The sequence below is a fragment of the Mauremys reevesii genome, linkage group 7, assembly GCF_016161935.1.
Source record: "Mauremys reevesii isolate NIE-2019 linkage group 7, ASM1616193v1, whole genome shotgun sequence".
Taxonomy (NCBI): Eukaryota; Metazoa; Chordata; order Testudines; family Geoemydidae; genus Mauremys; species Mauremys reevesii.
The window spans coordinates 30,129,671-30,154,251 of NC_052629.1; the positions used below are offsets into that span (position 1 = coordinate 30,129,671).

Sequence of the window (24,581 nt, forward strand, 5' to 3'; positions counted from 1 at the left end):
AGATTGTTTAATATCTGCAGTGTGCTTGTATTGCCCAAGTAGTTTGTTCAGATTAAAATAAATGAATCTTGGCTGATGTTTCCAGTTCTAAAAGTGAGGCAAAAATTTCCAAGTAGTTCACTTCTTATTTGGATAAGGGAAAAGTTCCTAAATGCTGGTTTGGCTCTCCTCCCACCACCGAAAAGAAATTTTTGATGTTACCACTTAACCCTTCATATATTGTTCAGCCCCATAAAAGCTTGAGTGTTCAAGTGGTATATGGGTAGAGCACAGAGGTACTGATGAAATGAAGCCAACCTCTTTCCAAACCCAGGGCTAGAGTCCAAGACTGTGCCCTATACGCAGTTGTGGAATCACTATGGTTCCGATATCTACATGTCACGAAGGCCTGCCATAAGATACCCATTTGGGGCCCATGTGGAGACCCTTTCCTCAGCACAGAGTGGTGCACATGCACAGTTGCTGCACTTGTAGGCCTGCTGCTCAACTTCTGCGCAAGACTTAAGCGGTGCTTGTGACCTTGTGCTGCCCCTCCATACAGTGGATTAATGTCACTGCTGGAGACTTAGGTGATTGGGGGCGGGAAATCTGCTTGTAATGCAGATACACAATTAGTTACAGGTTTAACTATTGTGATACAATCTTCTCAGTATGAATTTAGATAAAGTAAAAGAATCTTGAGAATCTTTCTATGAACTAGTTTAGCAAATGGTATTTAATTTTTTTTTTTTTTTTTTTTTTAAACAGATGGCTCAGCAGCATCAGGAATGGCTGGAAGACTTAGTTATTAGACTCCTTTGTGTGTTTGCATTAGACAGATTTGGAGACTTTGTTTCAGATGAAGTAAGTGTCAACTCTTAGACTTGCTAATCTATTTCCATGTCAGGCTTTATGTAGAAATGCTTTGATTTATGTCCATTATTCACTATGTCCTAGGTTGTAGCACCAGTACGTGAGACTTGTGCTCAGACTTTGGGAGTAGTATTGAAACATATGAATGAGACTGGAGTTCATAAAACTGTGGATATTCTCCTGAAGTTGCTTACACAAGATCAGTGGGAAGTGAGACATGGCGGTTTGCTAGGAATAAAGTATGCTTTGGCAGTTCGTCAGGTAAATCATCTTCTGTGGTTGTTTTTGGGGTGTTTTTTTTTCTATTCAAATTCACTAACACTAGAAAAATTTTGCTTTCACAGAGACTTATTGTAAAAATCCAGAAACAGGAGTGAAGAGAGTAGAAGGTGGTATATGAATTTGATGCTGTCATTTGTTTTCAAGAAACACATGTTTAAAATATATGGCATATTAAATGAAACCATATCTAGTGGTGAATCTTTTCCCCCCTCTGGTAAAACACTATGGCTTGGTACAACTGAAGACAGCCGATTAGAGGTTCTAATAGTGGAATAACAAAAGTGTACTGCAGGTTCTGACTGAGGCATATTTGTAGGACAAATTCACTCTAATTTATAAGCTAGATTAGCTTTCCTTCATGAGTGGTAACTTTTTAACTATTCAGAATGGTTGCTATTTCTGTTTATCTGACTAAACTGCGGTTGGGGGGGGCGGAAGGAAGGGGTGGTTGTTTTGGGGTTGGTTTATTTATTTTTTACTTGTTGGCTTTTCAAAAGAGAAGGAAGACTCTCTCTGAGATTTTGAAAAGATATTCAGTTTAATAAATGCTTCCTTATTCAATTTATGAATTAAACTTGTTTTTTAGGATATGATTAATACTTTATTGCCTAAAGTCTTGCCTGCAATAATTGAAGGTCTCCAAGACCTGGATGACGATGTCCGAGCTGTTGCTGCAGCATCTTTAGTACCAGTAGTGGAAAGCCTTGTTCATCTTCAATCGCAAAAGGTGAATGACTGACTTATTTTCTACATTTTGACTTTGAAAAGTTCATCTTGGATCTGAACAAGAAAGCAGTATTTATAGTGCAGTATACAAATTTTTAATTCCTCATTTTGTTATAAAGAAGACTGACTTATCTTACACAAAGAGAGAAAAAATAAATAACTTCTCCCCTTGTGCTTATTCCTGTAGGTGCCCTTTATTCTTAATACATTGTGGGATGCCCTTTTGGAATTGGATGATCTGACAGCTTCTACAAACAGCATCATGATCCTTCTTTCCTCTCTTCTAACTTATCCTCAGGTCCAAAAATGCAGGTACCTCTTTCCAGCTACTACTTAAGAGGCAGATCTAAGCATTTGTTACTGAAGCAGTTCATATTGGAATAATCTAAATTCATAGCAAATTACACTTTATATGGAGGAGATCATGCATAATGTTGGGAAGTTATCATTCTGCAGTAAATGGATGCTGGTATAAATTTGAGGACAAATTTTGTAAGTTGGTTGAAGGCTGTTAAAGGGCAGTGCACTTTCTTTTTTAGGACACACACTAATAAACTAGTACCAAAATTTAACTCACTTTGTCACTATTTAGCACCAGTCTTTGTTAAGAAATTAAAAGTTAAAAAGCAATAGCTGCTACTTATGCATGACCCTTAATTATTTCTGTGCTAAGTGGGAACTGTTATCCTGCAGTAAACTGCCCCATCCTGCAGACTTCACATACACGAAACTTGTTGACTATAATGGGAGAGTTACACAGATGCAACACACATCCAAGGGCTTTGGGGTCAGACTCCAAGCAAAAGGCAAAGGAATAAGCCCATCTTATTCACAGAACCACTGGCTGTATCATTGATGCAAAGAAGCAAGTAAATAGAACAAACTGGACAAATCCATGTTTACTTCTGTTCAGTAAATGGAATTCACGCCGCCCTTCCCCCCCCCCCCCCCCCCCAAAAAAAACACAAAAAAAACCCCACCTGACTTTGCATACTGAAACTTTAACTTAAAGCTTAGGCAGACATTGAGTAAACTTACCCTTGTCCCCTCTTTTCTCCATTTTTTTTCTCTCTTTTATCTGTCTCCTCTAGTTGTCTTGTCTACCTGATTAAATGTTACCAGTGTGCATCTTTGTAAAGGATGAGAACATCTCACTATATTTTTTTATCATCCCTACTCATGCATCAGGGAGATTCATTTTTTAAGACTCTAATCCGTTATTTAATAGTTGGTTTTGTTTGGTCTCCACTATCTCCAAATGTATTTAGCTATACTGTCATGGCCCTTTTTAACTGGCGGGGGGTGGAGAGAGAGAGAGGGCAAAAATACTGCTTTAAAATGCTGTCAGCAGGAAAAAAAGAAAATTTAAAGGGATTTCAAGCTCTTAGGTTTTTTCCCCAAAATCTTCTCTCTTCGCTTTCTTGGTCACTGTGAACACCACCACCATTCTCACTGTCACTCAATCTGGGTGTTGTCTTTGACCTGAGCCATTTCTATGCTGCTGCATTTAGACCATGTCTAAATATTGTCTCTTCCTGCCCTAAGTCTAAGGGCTTGTTTACATTGGGGAATTGAGTAGCATGGCTATTCTGGAATAGCCATTCTGCAGTAGCTCTTCAGGCATAATTGAGTTATTTTTGGAATTGCTCTCTGCACGCTATTTTAAAATAAGTGACATTATTCCAGAATAATGTCCGGACATGGGAATTATTGATCAGCATAGCTATTCCAGAATGTCCTTCATGTAGACAAGGCCTTCAGAGCCAGCCTTTATGATCAATTCATACAAGTAAAACTCTTGACGTGGCTCTCATCTAGTGTCTGGGCTTGTGTGATGAGGTTTGGTCCATCACTGTGGTGCCTCCTGCTGGCTGTCCTGGGGACTAGTGCTGTACACCAGTGCACCCTCTTCTGGTGATGTCTCACCACCATCATTTCTGCTCCAGGGACCCACGTCACTCCCAGGACTGTGGCGCCTCTTCATGGCACAGCCACATGGCTGTGCCACACTTGGTGTTCCCCCCACTTCCGGGTGACAGTTTCACAGTCCTTCAGTCCAGCCGCTTCCTCGGTGGCAAGTGGGGGTTGGGGGGACCCAGGCCTTCCCACTACTCTGGGTCCTGGCCTAGGGACCCTGTGAGTGGCTGCCACTTGCTGCATCCCCTCTGACTTCTGGACCACTTCCCCGCGCCCCCATCACCCTCTTGGCCCTTGCCTCAGGGCCTTAGCTTGCAAATCCCTGCAGCCTGCCAGGTGCTGCCTTTAGCTCCCTGGGTCTCCGTCTGCTAGGGCAACCAGACAGCAACAGTGGAAAAATCACGACGGGGGTGGGGGGTAATGGGAGCCTATATGAGAAAAAGACCCAAAAATTAGGACTGTCCCTATAAAATTGGGGTAAAAAATTGTTAAATGGTAAAATTGGGGTATAAAAGTGCCTGCAGCACTACATGTCCAGGGTGCTTGGTGCCCTCCACCTCCAAGGCAGCCAGTCCTCCTCCCTCCTTAAGCTCCAGGGAGTGACTAAACCTGCTCTGTACTGCAGCTCTTCTTATATGGGCCTGCCCGGCCCTGATTGGCTGCTCCTGTAAGCCCTTCTGTGATTGGCTGCCTTCTGTGCAGCCTCCCTATGGCTCTATTAACCCCTTTTGGGCCAGTGTGGGGCAGATGCCCAATCGGGGCTTGTCACTGCCTCTCTGTTCTTCCCAAATGTTATCTTGCACCCTTTAAGATACATTCAAAGCACTGCTGCAAAGATTATCTTGACTTGTAGCTCAGCCATGTCACCATCCACCCTTAGCACCCCTCTCCTAGCTTGCCCATTTTTCACTGCATCAAATACACTACTCAGGTTCACCTTTATGTTCCTTTATCGCCTAGTCTTGCCCTAGCTATCATTACTTATCCACTATTGAGGCCCACCTCTCTGGCATTTTTGGTGAAAATCTTCTTTGCCTGTTCAGATTTTTCTCATAAGCACCTTCATGTGTTCTTTCATGCCATCCTTTATGCATGAAGGAGTTTCCTGTAACAATTTAGTATCCTCGTTCATCTCTCTCCTTAATTTTCCTTTGCTGTGATGGCTACAAAATACTTGATAATGGCTAGACAGCTGATGTGCTCTGACCACTGCCGCTTTCACTTACAGTCATCTTACATTGAGGCCTATAGTTTATTATTTGCAGTGCAGAAACAAATAATTAAGTACTTTAGGAAATCAAAGTAGAGAGATTCTATGAGAAGCTACTGTGAATTGATTAAATCCAAGGGTTCAAGTTACATCATAATGACCTTTGAAAGTAATACTAAGACTTTTGGATTTTTCCTTTCTCTCTGATCTGAGGGGGTTTTTTTTTGTGTGTGTATTATATGGCTCTTGTCCTTTAGATTTTTATTTAATTTTTTATCTTTCACTTAAGGTTTCCAAGCTATTCTGCAACTCCTTTCTTTCCAGCAACTCTAAGTTTTTTGAAATTTCACTGTGATGTAGAAACTTGAATTACCATTAGAGTAAATCACTTTAGCTATTTTGGGAGCTGGGATGGGACATGAAGGTTAAAAAAATGTAGTTTTGCTATTTTAAAAGCCACAACAAACCAGTTTATTGTACAAGTTAAAATTTAACTATTAACATTAATTTAATGCATGACATGTGACTTTACTGCCATGTATTATAACACTTCTGTATTGGTTTGGGTTCACCTACTTTTCCATTTTGTATGTATTATCTGACTCTCTATAGGTATAATCTAGTTTTCATAACTTCATAAAGAGACTTTTGGGAATATTCTAAACATGAAACTAAGTGGCATTCTCAGTCTTCCGTTTTCAAGTAGCATGTCCTGCTGCTGATTCCCCTTTCACCTGCTGATGTGTGGGAGGCAACTTTAGTAGAGGGCCAAGGTTTTTTGCTAGAAACAGGAAATGAAAAAGTGTAAATCAAGACGGAGGAAAACTGTGTTCACTCAACCTCTGACCCTCACTTACTTAAACAGCAAGTTCATTAATGCCAGAATTAGAAGTGGAGACCCATCTATCCTTTTGATACCTTTTTAGTCAGAGCTTGGCTACACAAGGGTGTGAATCTGGAATTTGTACCACTTCTTGGGTGTATAATCTACTTTTCATGATATGCAGTAACTCAGTGGAATTTATGGGGAAGCCCCATATGAACTCTAGGAGTTTGATTTTTTTTACAACAGTAACAAACAGTTTCAATCAAAGGTGTTTTTAATTCACTGTAGTGTAGTGTGCATATTGCAATTTAGTGGTTGCCCCACACCACTAAAAGTCAGTGGGGGCTTTTACATTGACAAAGGATGCAGACCCATTGTGAATCTCTGTTTTGAATGGAGCTTTTCTGTGGAAAAAAGAGATTTTTCCTATTGGACGATTTAACTCTATATATTTAGATATTCAATTTATCTTGGGAGCTAAATTGAATATCTAAAAATAAAATCCCCTTCTCCATCTCTAATATTCCTCTTCCTCCTCCTGTTTTGTTTTCCCTTCCTTATAATTTTTTCCTTCCAAGTCCTCCATTGTCTTCTGCTTCTGTCTCTTATCATCTCACAATCGTGTGTATGTGCTGTTTATTTGTAGGACAATAATAACCCTTTAATAGCTGTAAATAAGTGCCCTTTAAAGACAAAGCATTGGTAAAAACATTTGTTTGGATTAATCAGTGGTTTTATTAATAATAAATATTTGCCTCTTTGTTTTGAGTATACAGGCTTTTGATTTGTTTAGATTTACTGCAGTAACTGATTTTGTTTCCCTTTAAAAGGTTAGTTATGCTTATCCAATAGTCAGGACTACAGCAGTTAACTTTTCCACAACAATAAAGTGAAGAAATATTTCACCTTGGGGCTTTGGTGAAGACAATAAATCACTTAAGTTCCTTTCTCTAGATAGAATTATGATATTAAATCTTTCAGGAATCATCAATGAGATGCCTTGGTCAAAGGTTCTCATAAATTATGAAAACTACCTCTATTTTAGTATATTCTCATAATGTTCGTGCCAATGTTAAAATCTCAAGCAGGAAAATTCAGACTGAAGGCAGAAATTTTGTAATTCACCCCATTGCATGGAAGGTGGTATCGCCGATGAGTTCATGTGTAATAACTATTTTAATTCTCAGGCACAAGGAGTTAGCTAAGGAAAAGTTTCATCCTTAATGCCTAACAGATGACAGTGGAAAAAATTGACTGACCTTAAAATGAAATGTGCTTATTTCTATGTATGTGCTTGGTTGGGGTGGAGGTGGGAAAGGGGGATGCACTTTATTTTAAGTGTGGAAGAACCCATAGTAATTAAGGATATAATTACAGTAGGCCTTACTAATTTGGGCAAGCTTCTGAATTTTGCCATTAATAAGTAAACACGCTTTAAAAAAAAACAAACCCACAAAAAACCCACAACTCAAACCATTTATTTTGATCATTGTAGTTGAGCTATAACTTGATCCTGCACTTAACATGGCCTGGGGAATACACAGTGTTACTTTTCTATTTTTCCTTCAGAAAAGTCCCTTTTAACTAAATATTATAACTGTATATAAATAGATTGAACTTACTTTTTCTTTTTTCTTTTTTTTTATTCCCCCCTTTCTCTTACACCTCCCTCACCCTCCAAAATGTACCAGTATCCAGCAATCACTCACCATTTTGGTCCCACGTGTATGGCCATTCTTGCATCATACTATATCATCTGTTCGAAAAGCAGCATTGGAAACTTTATTTACGCTGTTATCTACCCAAGACCAGGTAAGAACTAATAATTATAAAACATCTCTACCCCGCTATAACGCGGTCATGGGGAGCCAAAAATCCCTATCGCATTATAGCTGAAACGCCATTATATCGGGGAAGGGGCAGCAGGGCTCCGGTGGTGATTTTAAAGAGCTCTGGGCTCCAGCTGCTGTGGCGAGCCCGGGCCCTTTAAATTGCCGGCAAGCCCAGCTGCCGCAGCCCCCAGGTAGCAGCAGCAGGGCTCCAGCAGTGATTTTAAAGGGCCCTGGGCTTCCCGCAGCAGCCGGAGCCCCGGGCCCTTTAAAGCGCCGCCGGAGCCCCACTGCTACCGCACTATATGTGAACCCATGTTATATCGGGTCTTGTTATAGCGGGGTAGAGGTGTATCGCTTACCAATTACAATACAGAAGTAGTTTGTGCATGGTCTTTGGGTCACTTGATAACTCTTAAGTTACGTGGAAAACATTTGTGGCCTACTTCTGCTCTGGGTAGAGGTGGGTGCCACTTTAATAGTGAGAACCTAAAATATTCTATGTTTAAATTACATTATATGTTGGAATTTTCTCACACTCATTATATCCCTGTCTTCAGAGTTCTTCAGCCTGGCTAACTCCGATTCTGCAAGATATGTTGAGGCACATTTTTCAGTTTTGTATTTTAGAAAGCAGCCAAGATATTTTGGACCTTATTCACAAGGTATTTATTTAGCTTATGACTATGCTCTCTCTTGTTCATAAGTCTGACTCTTTTATGTGCCACCCTTTGTCAGATGCATGACCTTCAGCCTACATAATTGCATGGTGTATAAATGTATAGCAGTACAACATGCTATACTGCTAACTGTTCCTAGATCTTGGAGGTCATGTTGATCAAATGTTTGCATAGATACCATGATACATATTTCTAATGTACACAAATGTGTTTTTGTTTTTTCCCTCTCCCTCAAGGTGTGGCTGGAACTGTTAAACAAAGCATCAGTACAATACGTGGTAGCAGCGGCTTGTCCATGGATGGGAGCCTGGCTCTGCTTAATGATGCAGCCTTCTCACTTGCCTATTGATTTAAATATGTTGCTAGAAGTAAAAGCCAGATCAAAGGTAAAAAAACGATTTTTAAAACCTTTGTGGGAAATCAAGGAAACGAGTGATTACTGAGATGCTGTAACAAAACTGTGACTGGCCTTTGTAGAAAGGAAGGAGAGTGCTATTGGCTCCAAGACTCTGTGGCCATTATTACCACATAAGTAGAACTATGAATCCCCACAGCAGCCTGCAGGGCAGTCCCACTACTTGTGTATGTGGCCGTTCAAGGAAATACAGTCCCACTGGGGTTCCACTTGCAGTAGTACAGTTTTGCATCACTCTGACACAAGCCAGTAACTAAATGGCACAACTTGGCCCTGTATAAGAACTTTAAAATGACAATTTCTTTTGGTAAGTTTTGATGCTATTATTACAAATATGGCACGATTATTCTTTTTTTTTTATAATAAAATAATGTTTCAAGGCCAAATACAAATGTATGTAATAAAGCCTATTGTGCAGTTTAGTAGAAGCTGTTTAACTAAAAGTAATTTAAACATTTAGTTCACTCAAAAATACCTCTGAGCCTGTCTGGCAGATACTCTAATTCTCCATGTAATAAATACTCCTTAGACCTGGTCTATACCTAAAACTTGTCACTCAGGGCTATGAAAAGTTTTGCGCTCAGTGCACTGTAGTTAGGTCAACCTAACCCCTGGTGTAGATGCAGTTAGGTTGATGGAAGGAGTCTTCAGTTGACCTAGCTACCACCTCTCGAAGAGTTGATGTTACAGGAGTTTTAAGGTGATGGAAGGGGTGTTTGTGTTGAGGTTGCTTACATCGATGTAGGAAGTGTCTATGCCTCTGCGCTGCTGTAGTGTACCCGTACCCATCTGTGGATGGATCAAACGATGCACCGTGCTCCTTGTAAACCCTCTACTGTTTTATAAGGTTCTAAATACTTCTTATTTCAACATGTTTTCATATCTGTTTTATAGTACCTATGTGTATCATTTCTCCAACTTCTGTTTGCAGAACTGAGTCAGCTTTCTCAGGATTACTTTACTCATGAGAAACTGTCATATGGTGTTTTTTCTTTTCTACTTGTTTTTGCCTCAGATTCAAACTGGAAGTCTAGCACCATATTGGATTAGATAAGCTAGTTAATATTCAAACCAGGCCACACATTTAGCAGTGCAGCATTAGCCTATAGTCATCTATCCATGATTTAAGCACCTTTAGAAGTCACTGTCAAAGTGATTCAGAGATCCTGTATTAATGTACAATCAAATCTGGTGTGGATATTTGTCACATCATTGTATAAAACAATTACAATTTAATATGGAAATGTGAATTTTTTTATCTGAAATACAGAAAACTTTGGAAAGCAAAACAGAGAAGATTTCTTACCACTAAATAAACCTCTTCTGTATTTATTCCATAGGAAAAAGCAGGTGGCAAGCTGCGTCAAGGTCAAACCCAGAACAAAGAAGTGATACAGGAGTATATTGCTGGTGCAGACAGCATTACAGAAGATCTGGCAACCAGGGATTATGTTGTTATGCGAGCCCGGGTGATGGCAGCAAAGTCAGTTTGTGGAAAATATGAAAGAGAGAAAAACCATACATAATCTAAAGTTATTTGTAATTTTTTTGCTAAAATCTAACTTTATCTGAGACAATTAACTTTGTCTTTAAAGTATGAACCAAGGAGGGAGAATGTTACTATAACACTTTTTTTTTTTTCTTCTTCTTTGGTCAAGGTTGTTAGGAGCACTTTGCTGCTGTATTTGTGATCCAAGTGTAAATACCGTACCTCAAGAAATAAAGCCAGCTGAATCTCTAGCTCAGCTACTGCTGTTCCATTTGAATTCAAAATCTGCCTTGCAGAGGATTAGTGTTGCGTTAGTAATCTGTGAGTGGGCTGCCTTGCAAAAGGTAGGATGCTTTTTACAGCAAAAATGAAATATGGTTTACTAAATGAATCAAAACAGTTTCTGTTAAGGCTAATACTGTATTTTTATACTGTTAAACGATGAAATCTGACAGGTGAAGCCATGGTATAGAATGATTCTGAATTATTTTCAAGTTGGCTAAAAGGCAACTATGTGGTTCAGTGAATGTGTTTGAGTTCTACAAATATGGACTCTAGAGGGATACTTAACTGTTTTTTAATATCAATGTTTTCTGCATAAATATATACTAGCTTTCCTTTTGTTGTGATTTTATTCTTGTTAAGTAAATTTATCCTCATCTATGTAAAATTGGTGTTAAACCTACTTGGAAAAACTTTTCCATTAATACAGTTCTGATGCTGAATTTTCATAAAACGTTGACCATTAACTGTTTTCATGATATACTGAAGTTTGTATGCACATCTTCATTTTTGTTGCTTTACGTCTTGCCATGTTAAAAGCTTTAAATTTTGTTCAGGAACGTCTAATTTATTAGCAGAGTTCAGTTTTGTTCCTTAATCTTAATTGAACGAAATAACCAGTATGAACCCTTGAAGATCTGAATTGATTGACTTGTTCTGTTTTAGGAATGTAAAGCTGTGGCCCTTTCTGTGCAGCCACGCTTACTTGGAGTCCTTTCTGAGCAGCTCTATTATGATGAAATTGCTGTTCCTTTTACACGAATGCAGAATGAATGTAAACAGCTCATTTCCTCACTAGCTGATGCACACATTGACATTGGGAACAGAGTAAACTACAGTGTGTTTACAATAGATCAAGCTAATGAACTGGTGAGTAAATCTGAATGAAGAGGTAGCCTCTAGTCATAATTTTCAATGTGCTATGTAATAATGCTGAAGAATTGCAATAGTTTTTAGAAGTCCAGACATATATTGTGACTTGACTGGGCACTTTCTCAGGCATAAGATAAGACATGGATGTTCATTATATGTGCACAGAAGAAGATGAATCAAAAGATTAGCACATGATATTTTTTCCATTGAAATATATATCTTACAAAATTATAGAGGCACCATTTTAAGCTCACCTACTGGATTCACTATCAAAATCCTTTTAGGTCAACACTTTTAAGAACATGTGCAGTCAAATGTAATTGAGGTTGATAGGAAATAATGCAAATCAAGGTTTCTGAGGAAGGGTAAGTGTTTGTTTGTTGTTTTTTTTCTTTGATTGCATATGTTCATTCCATCTTAGATGTGTGCACACCCAGTGCACCAGAGCCAGAGATTTTTCTCTTAGCAGAGCCTGTCAGGGTGGTACATGTGCCCTGAACATGATGGTATAAAGCAGGGGTTGGCAACCTTTTCAGAAGTGGTGTGCCGAATCTTAATTTATTCACTCTAATTTAAGGTTTTGCGTGCCAGTAATACATTTTAATGTTTTTAGAAGGTCTCTTTCTATAAGTCTATAATATATAACTAAACTATTGTTTGTAAAGTAAATAAGATTTTTAAAAATTTTAAAAATCTTCATTTAAAATTAATTACAGTCAAAGCAGAAGGGTGATTTGTCAGTCCTGGCTGCTATCTATCATGTTTTGGACTATTTGTTGTTTCAGAGGGAACAAGATCTATTGATTAGTTCAATCAGGGTTCCCCTCACAGTTGTCTCCACTTTACATACTGTTGTTGCAGGCCACAGTGTATTCTAATCCAATGTCAATTAGATTCATAAAAGGTCTGGACATATCCCTAGGTCATGGATCCCATTCCTCCTTGGGACTAAAGTCTGGTGCAAACAAGGTTGATGGATCCACTCTTTGAACCAGTGGCATCCTGCTCTTTTCTGCATCTCTTTGAAAGTAGCACTTTTGGTAGCTATGACTTCCACAAGAAGGGTGACAATTAAAAGTATTGGTGGCTGACCCTTCTTACGCAGTTGGAGGACAAATGTATACATACATCCACATCTGAAATTCCTGACTAAAGTAGTTTTGGAATTCCACCTCAATCAAACCATATACTGAACGACATTCTTTCCTAAGCCCCATTGTCATAAGGATGAAGAGGGACTCCATATTTTTTGTTAGAAGGGTATTGGTTTTGTACTTGCAGAGAACTAGATCTTCTTTTTTTAGGTCATCATCTTAATTGTGGAGGATTTTGTCCTGCATACTCCTGTGATAGGAGATTGGCAATGTACCCCCTTCTGGGAGGGTGGTAGCGCACTTTAAAAGATCTCATGAAGTTTCCACACCATTTTTGGCTTAGATACCTAATAGCAGTCCTTTTATAGAGCCGCAACTTGGCCATCGGTGCTGAGTTTTACTACTCATTACGCTGTATCTCAGCATTCCAGAGAAGATGCCGAGGTTGGATGAGTAGTTCTTCAGTCCTTGTTCAAATGGGAGGTGGGTTTCAGAGAGTCTATTTGAACTTCTTGTGAGTCATCTAAAGTGGGACATGTGCAATCATTTAGAAGAAAAATAGTTACTAACCTGTTCTGTAACTGTTGTTCTTGTTTTTAAGATTTCATATATCCATTCCACAGTCCACCTCTCTTCCCCTTTGTATCAGTCTGTCAGGTAGGAAGAAACTGAGGTGGGCTGTCTGGTTGCTCTGCTCTTTATACCATTGCTCAGCAGCAGAGGGCTCGTGCACTGCCCCATAAGGTACTATTTGGAGGGGGAGAAAATCTGAGACTCTGGTGCACTGGGCGTGCACACACCTGAAGCAGAATGGACATAAGCAACACATCTCGAAGTATAACAGTTACAGAACAGGCTAGTAACTTGTTTTTTGTTTTGTTAGTGGGTTGGTAAAGAGAGGACGAGGACAGTAAGAACAAAAACATGCAATAGCTTTGGTTAGATGTTCACGTATTACTCTGAGGATTTCATTTAAAAACCTCAGACCAGGCTTCATTCTCCAATCTCTCTCTCCCCCCACACTCCCCCAATAATTTTTGTACATAAGTACATGGTGGTAGACTTTATGATCATGGATAAAGGAAACTTCACTTGAAAGGGGTTTTTCATAAAGCATTTGTGGTTAACATCATACATATTTGGGCAGTAACACAATTTAAAAGCCTCATAAAATTTCTCCCCTTTGCTACTGTAAGTACTATCTTAAGGTGTGTGTGTGTGTGTGTGCGCGCGCACGTGTGCCCGTCCGTCCGGATAGCCTGATTAGTAGCTGATCTCAGACATGGATGTTTATTGATTTGCATATTAAAGATTTTTTTCCCAAAGAGTATAAGGCCAGAAGAGACCATTAGATCATCTAGTCTGACCTCCTGTATATCACAGACAGTTAAATTTCACTGTTACTCCTGTGTCGAGCCCAATAACTTGTGTTTGACTAAAGCATGTCTTCCAGAAAATCATCCAGTCTTGATCTGGAGATTCCAAGAGATGGAGAATCTACCACTCCCTTGGTTGTTCCAATGCTTAATCATTGTCAAAAAATCATGCCTAATTCTAATTTTAATTTCTCTCTGGCTTCAGCTTCCAGCCATAGGTTCTTATGTCTTTCTCTGCTAAATTAGAGCCCTTTAGTATGCAGTACTCTTTCCCCATGCAGGTGCTTAGACACTAATCAAGTCACCTCTCTTCTTTTTGATATATTAAACAGAGTGAGATTATTAAAGAGCTCAAAGGAATTTTCTCCAGGCCTCTGGTTCTTTTCTGAACCCTCTCCAGTTTTTCAAACTGAGCTGTTCATGTATTCCAGTATCAGTTTCGCCAATGCCATAAACAGAGGTAAAATTACCTCCCTACTCCATAGTCACTGCTCTTCTGTTAATATTGCTAAGAAGCTAGTTTGCCCTTTTTGCCAGTGTCATGCTGGGAGCTCGTGTTGTTGCCTGTCCACTATGACTCCTAAATCCTCTTCAGAATTATTGCTTTCCAGGATAGTCTACCATTCTATAGGTGTGGCATGCATCCAGGAACAAGGAAATGTAGAACTTTGCATTTGGCTGTATTAAAATGCATTATCTGTGCAAGGATGCAGATCACCAAGTGATCCAGCTTGCTCTGTGTAACTAACCTGTCCTCATTATTTATCACTGCACGAATCATTGTATTATCCACAAATTTTATCAGCAGTGACTTTATATTTGCTTCCAGATCACTGACAAAAATGTTAATAGTATGTTAGGCTCAAACGGATAGCTGAAGAACCTCATTAGAAACATGCTTGTTTGATGATGATTGATTTCCCCATTGACAACTACTTCTTGAGATCTACCAGCCAGTTCTTAATCAATTTAACCTGTGTCTTTAGTGATATTCCGTTGTGCTAACTTCTTATTCAGAACGTTGTACAATACTAAATCAAGGTATATTACATCTACACTGTTACCTTTTATCAACCAAACTTGTAATCTCAAATAATGAAATTGGGTGCATTTGACAAGATCTTTTCTCCATAAAACAAAGTTGAATGGCGTTAATTATATTTCTGTCCTTAATTTTTCAATTGATATCAACTTTTTCATTATTTTGCCCTGGATTAAGTTCAGGTAACCAGCCTATACCTACCTGAGTCTTTTTTGCCCTTTTTTAGTATTGGCACCACATTGGCACTCTTCCAGGCTTTTGGAATTTTTCTGGTATTCCAAGATGTTTTAAAAATTAACATCAGCAATCAGATTTCCTGAGCCAACTCTTTTTTATAGGACTCTTGGGTGCAAGTTATCTAGGCCTGATGATTTAAAAACACTTGTCCCTAGCAGAGGTTGTCTAACCCTCCTTGGTTACTAATAGACAGGAAAGTACTGCATCATTCTCTGACAGGAGTGGCCAACCTGTGGCTCCGGAGCCACATGTGGCTCTTCAGAAGTTGTCTCCCCTTGTATAGGCCGACTCTGGGGCTCGAGCTACAGGCGCCAACTTTCCAATGTGCTGGGGGGTGCTCAGTGCTCAACCCCTGGCTCTGCCACAGGCCCTGCCCCCACTCCACTCCTTCCTTCCCCCTCCCCTGAGCCTGCCATGCTCTCGCCCTCCCCCCCGCCCCCCCAGCCTCCTGCATGCCACAAAACAGCTGATCGGGAGGTGTGGGAAGGGAAGGGGAGGTGCTGATCGGTGGGGGGTTGGGAGGTGCGGGGGGCGGGTGCTGTTGACCTATTACTGTGGCTCTTTGGCAATGTACATTGGTAAATTCTGGCTCCTTCTCAGGCTGGCCACCTCGGTCTATATGAATAGATCATTCTGCTTCTTTACAAATGCAACCCAAATATTTAGTGAACACTTGTGTGTGCTCTCATTATTAACAATGTTACTATTTTATCTAGTCATGAGCTCTGTACCACAGAGTAGGTGCAGCACTGTCCCTACCAGATTTCCTCTTGCTCTCTACCCACCTGTGAGCCTGGAGCAAGTTTCAGGATAGTAAGGTCAGCAAATACTGATTAAATAGCAGACACAAGGCCCATGTCAAATCAAAGATCTTGAGTGTTTCAGGAGCATTGCAATCCTTTTATTACAAAGTCAGCTGAGGAGCAGCTCAACTTCCATGTGACTGCAGCATTGCATGTCTTGCCCCGAGTATGCTGGACAGCACAACTCCTCTTGCCTGTCTCTTTTTTTTTTTTTTTTCTCAGACACCCATGCTGGCAAGCAGTGAAATGTCTGGCTATTTCTGGCTGTGCACAGGACAACTTAAATATATAGGGAATTCCCAGACTCTCCCCCAAGCTTCAGTGACTTGCCACTTTGCCAGTCATCTTGCTGCAAAATTGACTGGCGGGAGTTAGGCAGATACTGAAGAGCACTCTTTGGAGTCAGGATTTGTGTGGTATCCTTCTAACCACTTATCTGCCTCCCAGATGAGGAATAATGGGAGAGAGGTCCTGCAAGTAAGCTGGCGGGGAGAAGGGAGCCGTTGGCATGAATGGAGAGAAATGGAATGACGAACAAAAGTGGGGAGAAATAAAGAAATTAATGATGGGAGATATTTAGAAAGGGAGAAGGAAAGGTAAAATCTACTGGAGGGATGTAAGGTAAAACACTTGGGGAGGGGGGGTGCAAATCCGTCAAACAGAAAAAAATGGAAGTTGAGTGTAGGTTTAAAAAAAAAAAAAAATCACAAACCTGGGTGACATTAAATATTTATTCTACAGAAAGCTTCAGTCAGGATATAAAATGTATTTTGATATGGTATATATGTAGTGGGAATCCCAATTCATAGGTACCAGCTAATACTTTTTATTCCCTATTTAAAAAAAAAAAGGGGAGGAGGGCAAGAAAAAAAGGGGAAGAAAGTCATTTTAAGCAAAGCTCCCATTGGCTTCCTTGGGGACAGAATTTCACTGAGTATTAAAGTTGATCACCTGTGTGTCTTTAACCCAGTATTTCTTTCATCAAACCCCACCACTTTTTTTTTTTTTTTTTAAATAGGAAATCTGGTTGTGCTAAAGCACAAATTCGTTTTAACTCCTGGTTTTCTTTTCATTAGGTTACTACTGTTTTCAATGAAGTTACATCAGCTTTTAATTTAAATCCTAATATTTTACAACAATTGGACAGTAAACGACAACAAGTCCAAATGACCGTTACAGAGACAAACCAGGAATGGCAAGTGTTACAGCTGCGAGTCCATACTTTTGCTGCATGTGCTGTTGTGAGCTTGCAACGACTTCCAGAAAAACTAAATCCTGTCATAAAACCTTTAATGGAAACTGTCAAAAAAGAAGAAAATACACTGGTACAAAACTATGCAGCTTTATGCGTAGCTAAGTTACTTCAACAGTGTATATCAAGATCTCCATGCCCCAACTCTAAGATCATAAAAAATCTCTGCAACTCTCTCTGTGTGGACCCGCATCTTACTCCCTTAGCAGCATGTCCTGCACAACCTCAAAGCAGCCATGAAAATTCTAAAGGTATATTGCCTAAGTCTGTGTCAGTTTTGAAAAAAATTGTGTAAATGCAATATTTGTAATTTTATATAGTAGATATCTCTACATGAGAGTTCTACTAGTTATGTATTTAAAATCAATCCGCTGTTTTAATTTCGTTAGAACTGTAAGAGATGTCTGGAAAAATTAGTCGCTATGTACATTTATGCCTTTGAACATAGCAGTGTAGTTTAAGAATTGGCTTTAGTGATTTTTCTGGAAGTTTTTTGGGAGAGACTTCTTAAAACACAAAATAACTGACTCCTGGGATGGTTTTTAAATTGAAATATTTCATGGAGCAGAAGTGTGGTATGTGGAAATGAGGGATGTGTTACTATTCTGTTAAAAGAAAAATATTGCTGGTGCAATTTTACATAGAATAAACCTAATGTGGTTGCATGCTGTAGTTCTGCAGCCTAATTGTAGGACAACTGACAATGAAATATTCACAGATGCATGTAATGATGCTGTTAATGGAAGAAATCAGACCTGCAAAAATAGTCTTGAAAATCAATGCTGTTCCATTCTTGTGGCTGAAAAGTAAATCTCTACCTCTCAGATGAACAATCTGACTCCTAAAATTAGAGACACAATTTTTGAAATAGTAAATCTATTGTGAGGCTTGACTAATGTTTTATGTCCTCTGTGTGTGTTTAGATTTGGAAGTAAAATATTCGGAAGTAAATTCTAGGTAACACATTATACATATGGTACTACACATCTGATGAAACCTAAAGATGTAGTTAATTGACCTTTTTAAAACCACTCCTACTACATGAAAGGTAGTTGAAAAATAAGGCTAGTTAACCACATCTGTATTAATCCTTCCTTTAGCCATGTGGATGCCCAAAGTATATTTCCCATCTTAAATTTCAGGGTAAAATACTTCTGAGTCTCTACAAACAGAGTTTGGGGAGTGACTGTGCAAGTATACATTCAATTTTACTATGAAGTACTTCCTCACTATTTAGTGTGTGGTTTTTCCCCACATAGTGGCCAAGTGGACTAGACCTGCACTAAATAGGGAGGTGTGGCTTCCATTCCTGGCTTTCACTGACCCACAGTGTGATCTGGTGCAAGTCAAATCACCTCTTTCATTGTCCGCATAATGATATTTACCCTTCTTTGTAAAGCGAGTTGAGATGCACAAAAAGTAGGTGATTGTTAGCACTGCCACCTATTTCTGGTACTGTTTTAAAGTAATTGTCAACTTTATTCTATAATAGGACCTAGCTCTGAGAGAGATGGGATGCACCATACTGTCACCAAGCATAGAGGAATAATTACACTGTACAGACATCAGAAAGCTGCTTTTGCCATCACGAGTAGGCGAGGTCCTACACCAAAGGCTCCAAAAGCCCAAATTGCAGACCTTCCCACAGGCAGTAGTGGAAACATCACCACAGAACTTGATGAGGTAAATAAGTCTGTTAGAGCTTGATTATCATTCTACTTAATGAGACATGTTCTTCCTAAATGTAGCTGTATTTTAGTCAATGGAGTTATACAAAATGATGCAGCAATAGTTTTTCTTAATTAAAAACTGAGTCCATGTTCGTTTTTTTATGTTGTAAGCAGCATGAAGAATTTATGTTCAAATATAGGAAGAATTAAATATCTGTAGTGGTATTAAACTTAAAATAAACTAATTCTAAAGGGAAATATTTTAGTCCTGAGTAAAACAGCTATTCATGTAAATGGGACATGCAGAGTTAAATTCTCTCATACTACATTAAAAGTGTGCCCTTTCCCTGATGTCTGTGTTGGGGGAGGGACAGAAGACTGCTCAATATGTATTACAGAAATTTGATACAGAACCAGAAGTTTTTTGTTTTTTTTTAAATCTCTGAATTTCACACGCCCCCCACCCCCACCTGCCTAAGACTCTGGGACAGAGTTTGGGTATGGGAGGAGGTCTGAGGTAGGGGATTGGGGTGCAGGTTCAGGGAGGGAGTTTGGGTGCAGAAGGGGTGAGAGGTTGGGCTCTAGGAGGGAGTTTGGGGGCGGGAGGGGTGCAGGCTCTGGGAAGGGGTCGGGTGTGGTGCTTACCTGGGACTCCAAGGCCGGGCAGGCTGGAGGGCCTCTGCATGCTTCTGCCCTCAGGCTCTGCCCTTGCAGCATCCCATTGGCCACAGGGCACTCGGGGTGGGGCAGAGTGCAGAGGCACAGCCCTGCCCCTGGACCACATGGAGGGGGGCTGACAGCCACTGGAGTGAGCCAGCAGACTCCTCTCCGCTGTGCTGCCAGGGCCCTGGGCCATTGTAAATCGCCTGGGGGGAGCCCCCGGGGCGGCAGGTGGGGCAAAGGGAGAGACCCAGCCCCAAAACTGCTGGAGCCCTGCAGGCCACGCTGGGGGAGGCTCATGGGCCGCAGATGGCCTGCAAGCCAGGAGTTTGAGACCCTTGGTGTAGAAAAATCCAAAGTGTGAACTTTAACTGGATATTTGCAAAAGTAGGACACATTTTCTGCCATGCTTACTCTTCAAAGAGCCCCATTTCCTTCATTACTCACACAATTAAGTACTCAACGTGAATAAGTCTGTCAGAATCTATTATATTGTAACTCAGAATTCATAAGCAGTTATGGCCGTGATTCAGCAAGGTAGTTAAGCACATGCATAACTTTTTTAAGCAGGTGAGTAGTCCCCTTGACTTCAGTAGGACTACTCACTCGCCTGCTTAGTTATGTATATTCTTAACTACCTTGTTAAATTGAGACCTAAAACAGAAGAAACTACCAACTGGATGCTGCATAGTAACCATAAATAGTTCAATTTGGCCTCCTGCATAATATCACTTGTAGAGAAAGTAAGTGCCTGTACTGTGAGCTTCCAGAGAGCACTAATCATGGAAGTTACCCTTCCCTCTCCCCTTTCTCTTGGTACAGGGTTCCAAAGGTGTAAAAGTGGGAGCATCCCCCAACTGTTCTTCAGTATCTTCTGCCACCAAAGGTGCAGCAAGCTCAGATTGGACTCTGATAGCTTGTCTACGTGGGGAAGTTAATGAGCATCAAGTTTGGGGGTGAATTTAAAGCCAGTAGCTACTCTTCATGAACTTCCTGTGCGAATACACTTTCTGTGCATTAACAATGGCTTTGTGTGGTTTAACTTAATACATTTCTAAAGAGTATTAAGCTTATAATTGGACAGGGCACTCTCGGTGCACAATAAGTGTTTCCATATGAGGAGTTCATGCAGAGTAGCTAACATGCACTAGTTATTCCAGGCTTTTCCCCATGTAGACAAGCCTTGAGTCTTCCCCTTGATGAACAATAGTGTATAATATTGGTTATACAATCAAATTTGTTTAAGTAAGAGCAGGGGGAGGAAATTCTTAGTTTGATTTTTTTTGTTCAATTTTCAGATTTGTTTTAACACTTAAACCTTGTTTGAATGTAACAAGCTTTGCTTTATTTTAAAATTTCTTTCATCTACTTATTCACTCAACCATATTTTAATTCTAGGCTCAGAAGCCATATATTGTACAGAGGAGAGGAGCTGAATTTGCCTTATCTACTATAGCTAAACATTTTGGTGCTGAAATGGTACTAGGATTGCCACATCTCTGGGATGCTATGGTTGGTCCACTAAGAAATAATACTAACTTAAACAGTTTTGGTATGTACACTTCTATTATGTTCTTGTTTTTGTGTTGTAGCATACATGTTATCTGAAACTGGACATCTGTTTGTTTTAACAGATCGGAAGTCCTTATTGGAAAAGGGAGATGTGTCTGCTCAGGAGTTGGTCAATTCTCTACAGGTGTTTGAAACAACAGCAGCTTCAATGGACATTCAGCTTCACCCTTTGGTAATTAGCATGTTATACTTCAAAGCCATTTCCTGACACGACAATTTGTGTTCATTGCCATTCTTTAATGTACTTTCTTTTTTCTCCAGTATTTCAGTTCTTTATGTAGTTGTATTACTATTAGTTTGCTTTTCGGATCACTTATACACCGCTACCTCGATATAACGCCACCCGATATAACACAAATTTGGATATAACGCGGTAAAGCAGTGCTCCCAGGGTGGGGGCTGCGCACTTGGGTGGATCAAAGCATGTTCAATATAACACGATTTCACCTATAACACGGTAAGATTTTTTGGCTCCCAAGGACAGCATTATATCGAGGTAGAGGTGTACTAGTCTCCTTAAGAAGAGACTACTTCCTTCATTTTTTTTTATTTAGCTTCTAGATATGAAAGCTGCTCGTTCTATCCCTTCTTTATGCCATGCACCTTTTTTAAATATAGTTTAATTCCATATTTGTTTTATCTACAAGGTGCAGGATAGGTCAAGAAAATCAATTATCTTCTTTGTTCATATATTCTCTCTAAAGAGGGAGGAAAGCCATTTGGAAATGTAGTTGTTGGTAATAGCTGAAATTCAAGCTACAGTGCAGTTTGCATTGTGTTGTGTCAAAAGACAACAGCAAGCTCCTTGAATTTAAATGTATTTTGTTCTGGTTTAGAGGTTTCCAAATTGTCTATGGGGGTCTGACTGGTCATATGGGCCTGTCTCTCTTCTTTGCTGTTAAACTGCATTAAAGTATAGATACAAATATAATTAAATATTTTCCTAATTCTACTTTTCTGAAAAGGAGTTGCTGTAGTTGACTCAGGAATGTGAAATAATTTAAAGTGGAAAGAAGGGTGGTCAATACAATTATGATTGGGATAGGAGGTGGTCCAATATTTCTCTGTCTAGTCAGCAAGGAAGAAAATGACTAACTGAAAAGACTCTTCTGAACTTAAATGCCAAGATTTTTTAAAAAGAGCCTCAGGTTAGGTTCCTAATTTCATATGTAAGCACTTAAATAGTGTGATTTTTTTTTTTCTAAAAGTGCTGAGCACTTAACTCTCACAGATTGAGATGATGCTTTTGCAGCTTGAAACTTCTTTCCTATCTGAGTACTTCTTAGATTTTAAATTCTGGTTTAAAAACTTCGTAAATCTGTCTTGCCAATTGACTTCTTGCTAGGATACAATAATTGATAAAATAGAAAATACAGGCAATATAGAGATCTGACTTTTTTTTTCTCTTTTCAGTTGATACAGCATTTGCCTCATCTTTATATGTGCCTTCAGCATCCGAGCACTGCTGTGAGACACATGGTTGCTCGTTGTGTAGGTGTCATGAGCAAAATAGCTACCATGGAAACAATGAATATTTTGTTAGAGAAGGTTATTCCGTGGCTGGGAGCAATAGACGACAATACCAAACAAGAGGGTGCAATTGAAGCACTTGCTTGTATCCTTGCTTGTATTATCTAAAATCATGTGATTAGCAAAAAAATACAATTTCTGTAGTGTGAAAAGTAGAAAATGAAATTAAAATTTCATCATCCTAGTGTAGGATGCTGGGCTTCCTCTTGGATCACTTCAGTTGTCCATCAGATGATATTTTTTGCTCTTGTTGAGGTTTTAGTGTGAAAGAGAATTGCAGGATTATCTTTCCAATGGAACTGAAAAGCAACACGTTTTTAAAATAAAATTGTATGCATATTATGTAATGAATCTGTGGCAAACTACCACAAAATACCATCAAGGCCCATAGCTAAATAGGACTACCAAAAAAATGTAACATATTAAGTGGATAATAAATAACTCTGCAAGTTCTTAAGGTGAGATGAACATTCTTGCTTAGGACATAAGCCAACCTCTAACTGCCTAGGGTTCTTCTGAAGCCTCTATCCCTGTTAGAGGCAGGATTCCAGACTCTGACTTACTGATGTGATCCAATGTTGCAATTCCCACATTGCAAAGAATATGTACAAAGGGTTGTTCAAATGCCCTTTTTATTTCATGTTTGTCTTCAGGTATTTAGGACAGAGACCTGTCTTGCATATAAACAGTTGTGATACTTTCAGTATTTTTTGTCCTTTTTGAAATCTAGTAAATATGTGGGTTAAATGATTTGTCCTAAAATGCAGGATTTGTAGTGATAACAGAAGTTGGAACAACAAATGCAGTATTCTTCTTCAAGTGTTTTTCCCTGTGGGTACTTCACTTCATATGCATGCCCATGCACCTTTGATTGGAAATTTTTTACGGCAGTGTTTGCAGGCCCAAGCCTGTGCCCTACACATCCTCAAGCTTCAATCTGAGAGTTTATAGGGAAGGGCGAACTCGCTGCTGCTTCAGTTCCTTTTCAACCAGCTGTAGCCTGAGACAGAGCCTTGTGGTATCTTTTAGTTAGATGAAATTACTGTAACGTGGGTCCATAATTGGTTGAATGACCATACTCAAAGCATAGTTATCAATGGTTTGTTGTTCAACTGGGAGGCCATATCTAGTGGGGTCCCACAGGGGTCTATCATGGGTAGGCCCCAAACTCCATGAGTCGTTTTCCATGGCCATGAATTTGGTAGGGGCCTAGTCATGAGCACGGTACTAGTCAATGTTTTCATTATTTCCACTTGAATAATGGAGTAGAGAGTATGCTGATAAAAAATTGTGGATGACCCCAAGGTGGGGGAGGGGGTTGTTAGCACTTTGGAGGACCGTATTAGAATTCAGAATGACCTTGACAAATTAGAGAATTAGTCTGAAATAATCAAGAAGAAACTCAATAAAGACAAATGCAATGTGTACTGCACTTAAGGAGGAAAAATCAAATGCACAAATACAAATGGGGAATAACTGCCTTGGTGGTAGTACTGTGGAAAAGGATGTTGGGGGCATAGGGCATCACAAATTGAATGAGCCAGCAATGTGATGCAGTTGTGAAAAAGACACTCCAGAATGGCATTAGCATTAACATGAGTGTCATTCATAAGACACTGGAGATAATTATCTGCTCTACTCAGCACTAGAGGCCTGTTTAGCCTTGAGAAAAGAAGACTGAGGGGATGGGGACCAGGGACCTGATAAATCTTCAAATATGTTAAGGGCAATTTTAAAGAGAAATAGTGATTTGTTTTTCTCCATGTCCACTGAAGGTAGGGTAATAAGTAATAAGCTTAAACTGCAGCAAGAGAGCTTTAGGTTAGATATTAGGAAAAACTTCAAGTATGGTAGCACTGGAATAGGCTTCCAAAGGAGGTTATGGAATCTCCATCATTGGAGGTTTCTAAGAATAGATTGGACAAACACCTGTCCGGGATAATCTAGATTTACTTGGGTCCTGC

At 39.6% G+C, this 24,581-nt stretch overlaps 1 protein-coding gene across 4 annotated transcripts in view; it reads left to right on the plus strand.

Annotated features, from left to right (window-relative positions):
• The window catches only part of BTAF1 (B-TFIID TATA-box binding protein associated factor 1), a 103,104-nt gene that overhangs the window by 35,399 nt on the left and 43,124 nt on the right, over positions 1–24,581 (plus strand). For all 4 annotated transcript variants that reach the window (XM_039482529.1, XM_039482530.1, XM_039482531.1 and 1 more), the window contains exons 10-24: positions 748–843; positions 937–1,113; positions 1,721–1,861; positions 2,048–2,172; positions 7,505–7,625; positions 8,203–8,307; positions 8,559–8,708; positions 10,078–10,220; positions 10,396–10,570; positions 11,175–11,378; positions 17,010–17,436; positions 18,678–18,868; positions 20,914–21,067; positions 21,150–21,259; positions 22,501–22,702. In XM_039482529.1, the coding sequence (XP_039338463.1) occupies positions 748–843; positions 937–1,113; positions 1,721–1,861; positions 2,048–2,172; positions 7,505–7,625; positions 8,203–8,307; positions 8,559–8,708; positions 10,078–10,220; positions 10,396–10,570; positions 11,175–11,378; positions 17,010–17,436; positions 18,678–18,868; positions 20,914–21,067; positions 21,150–21,259; positions 22,501–22,702 (2,521 nt within the window). The remainder of the gene's footprint in view (positions 1–747; positions 844–936; positions 1,114–1,720; positions 1,862–2,047; positions 2,173–7,504; positions 7,626–8,202; positions 8,308–8,558; positions 8,709–10,077; positions 10,221–10,395; positions 10,571–11,174; positions 11,379–17,009; positions 17,437–18,677; positions 18,869–20,913; positions 21,068–21,149; positions 21,260–22,500; positions 22,703–24,581) is intronic.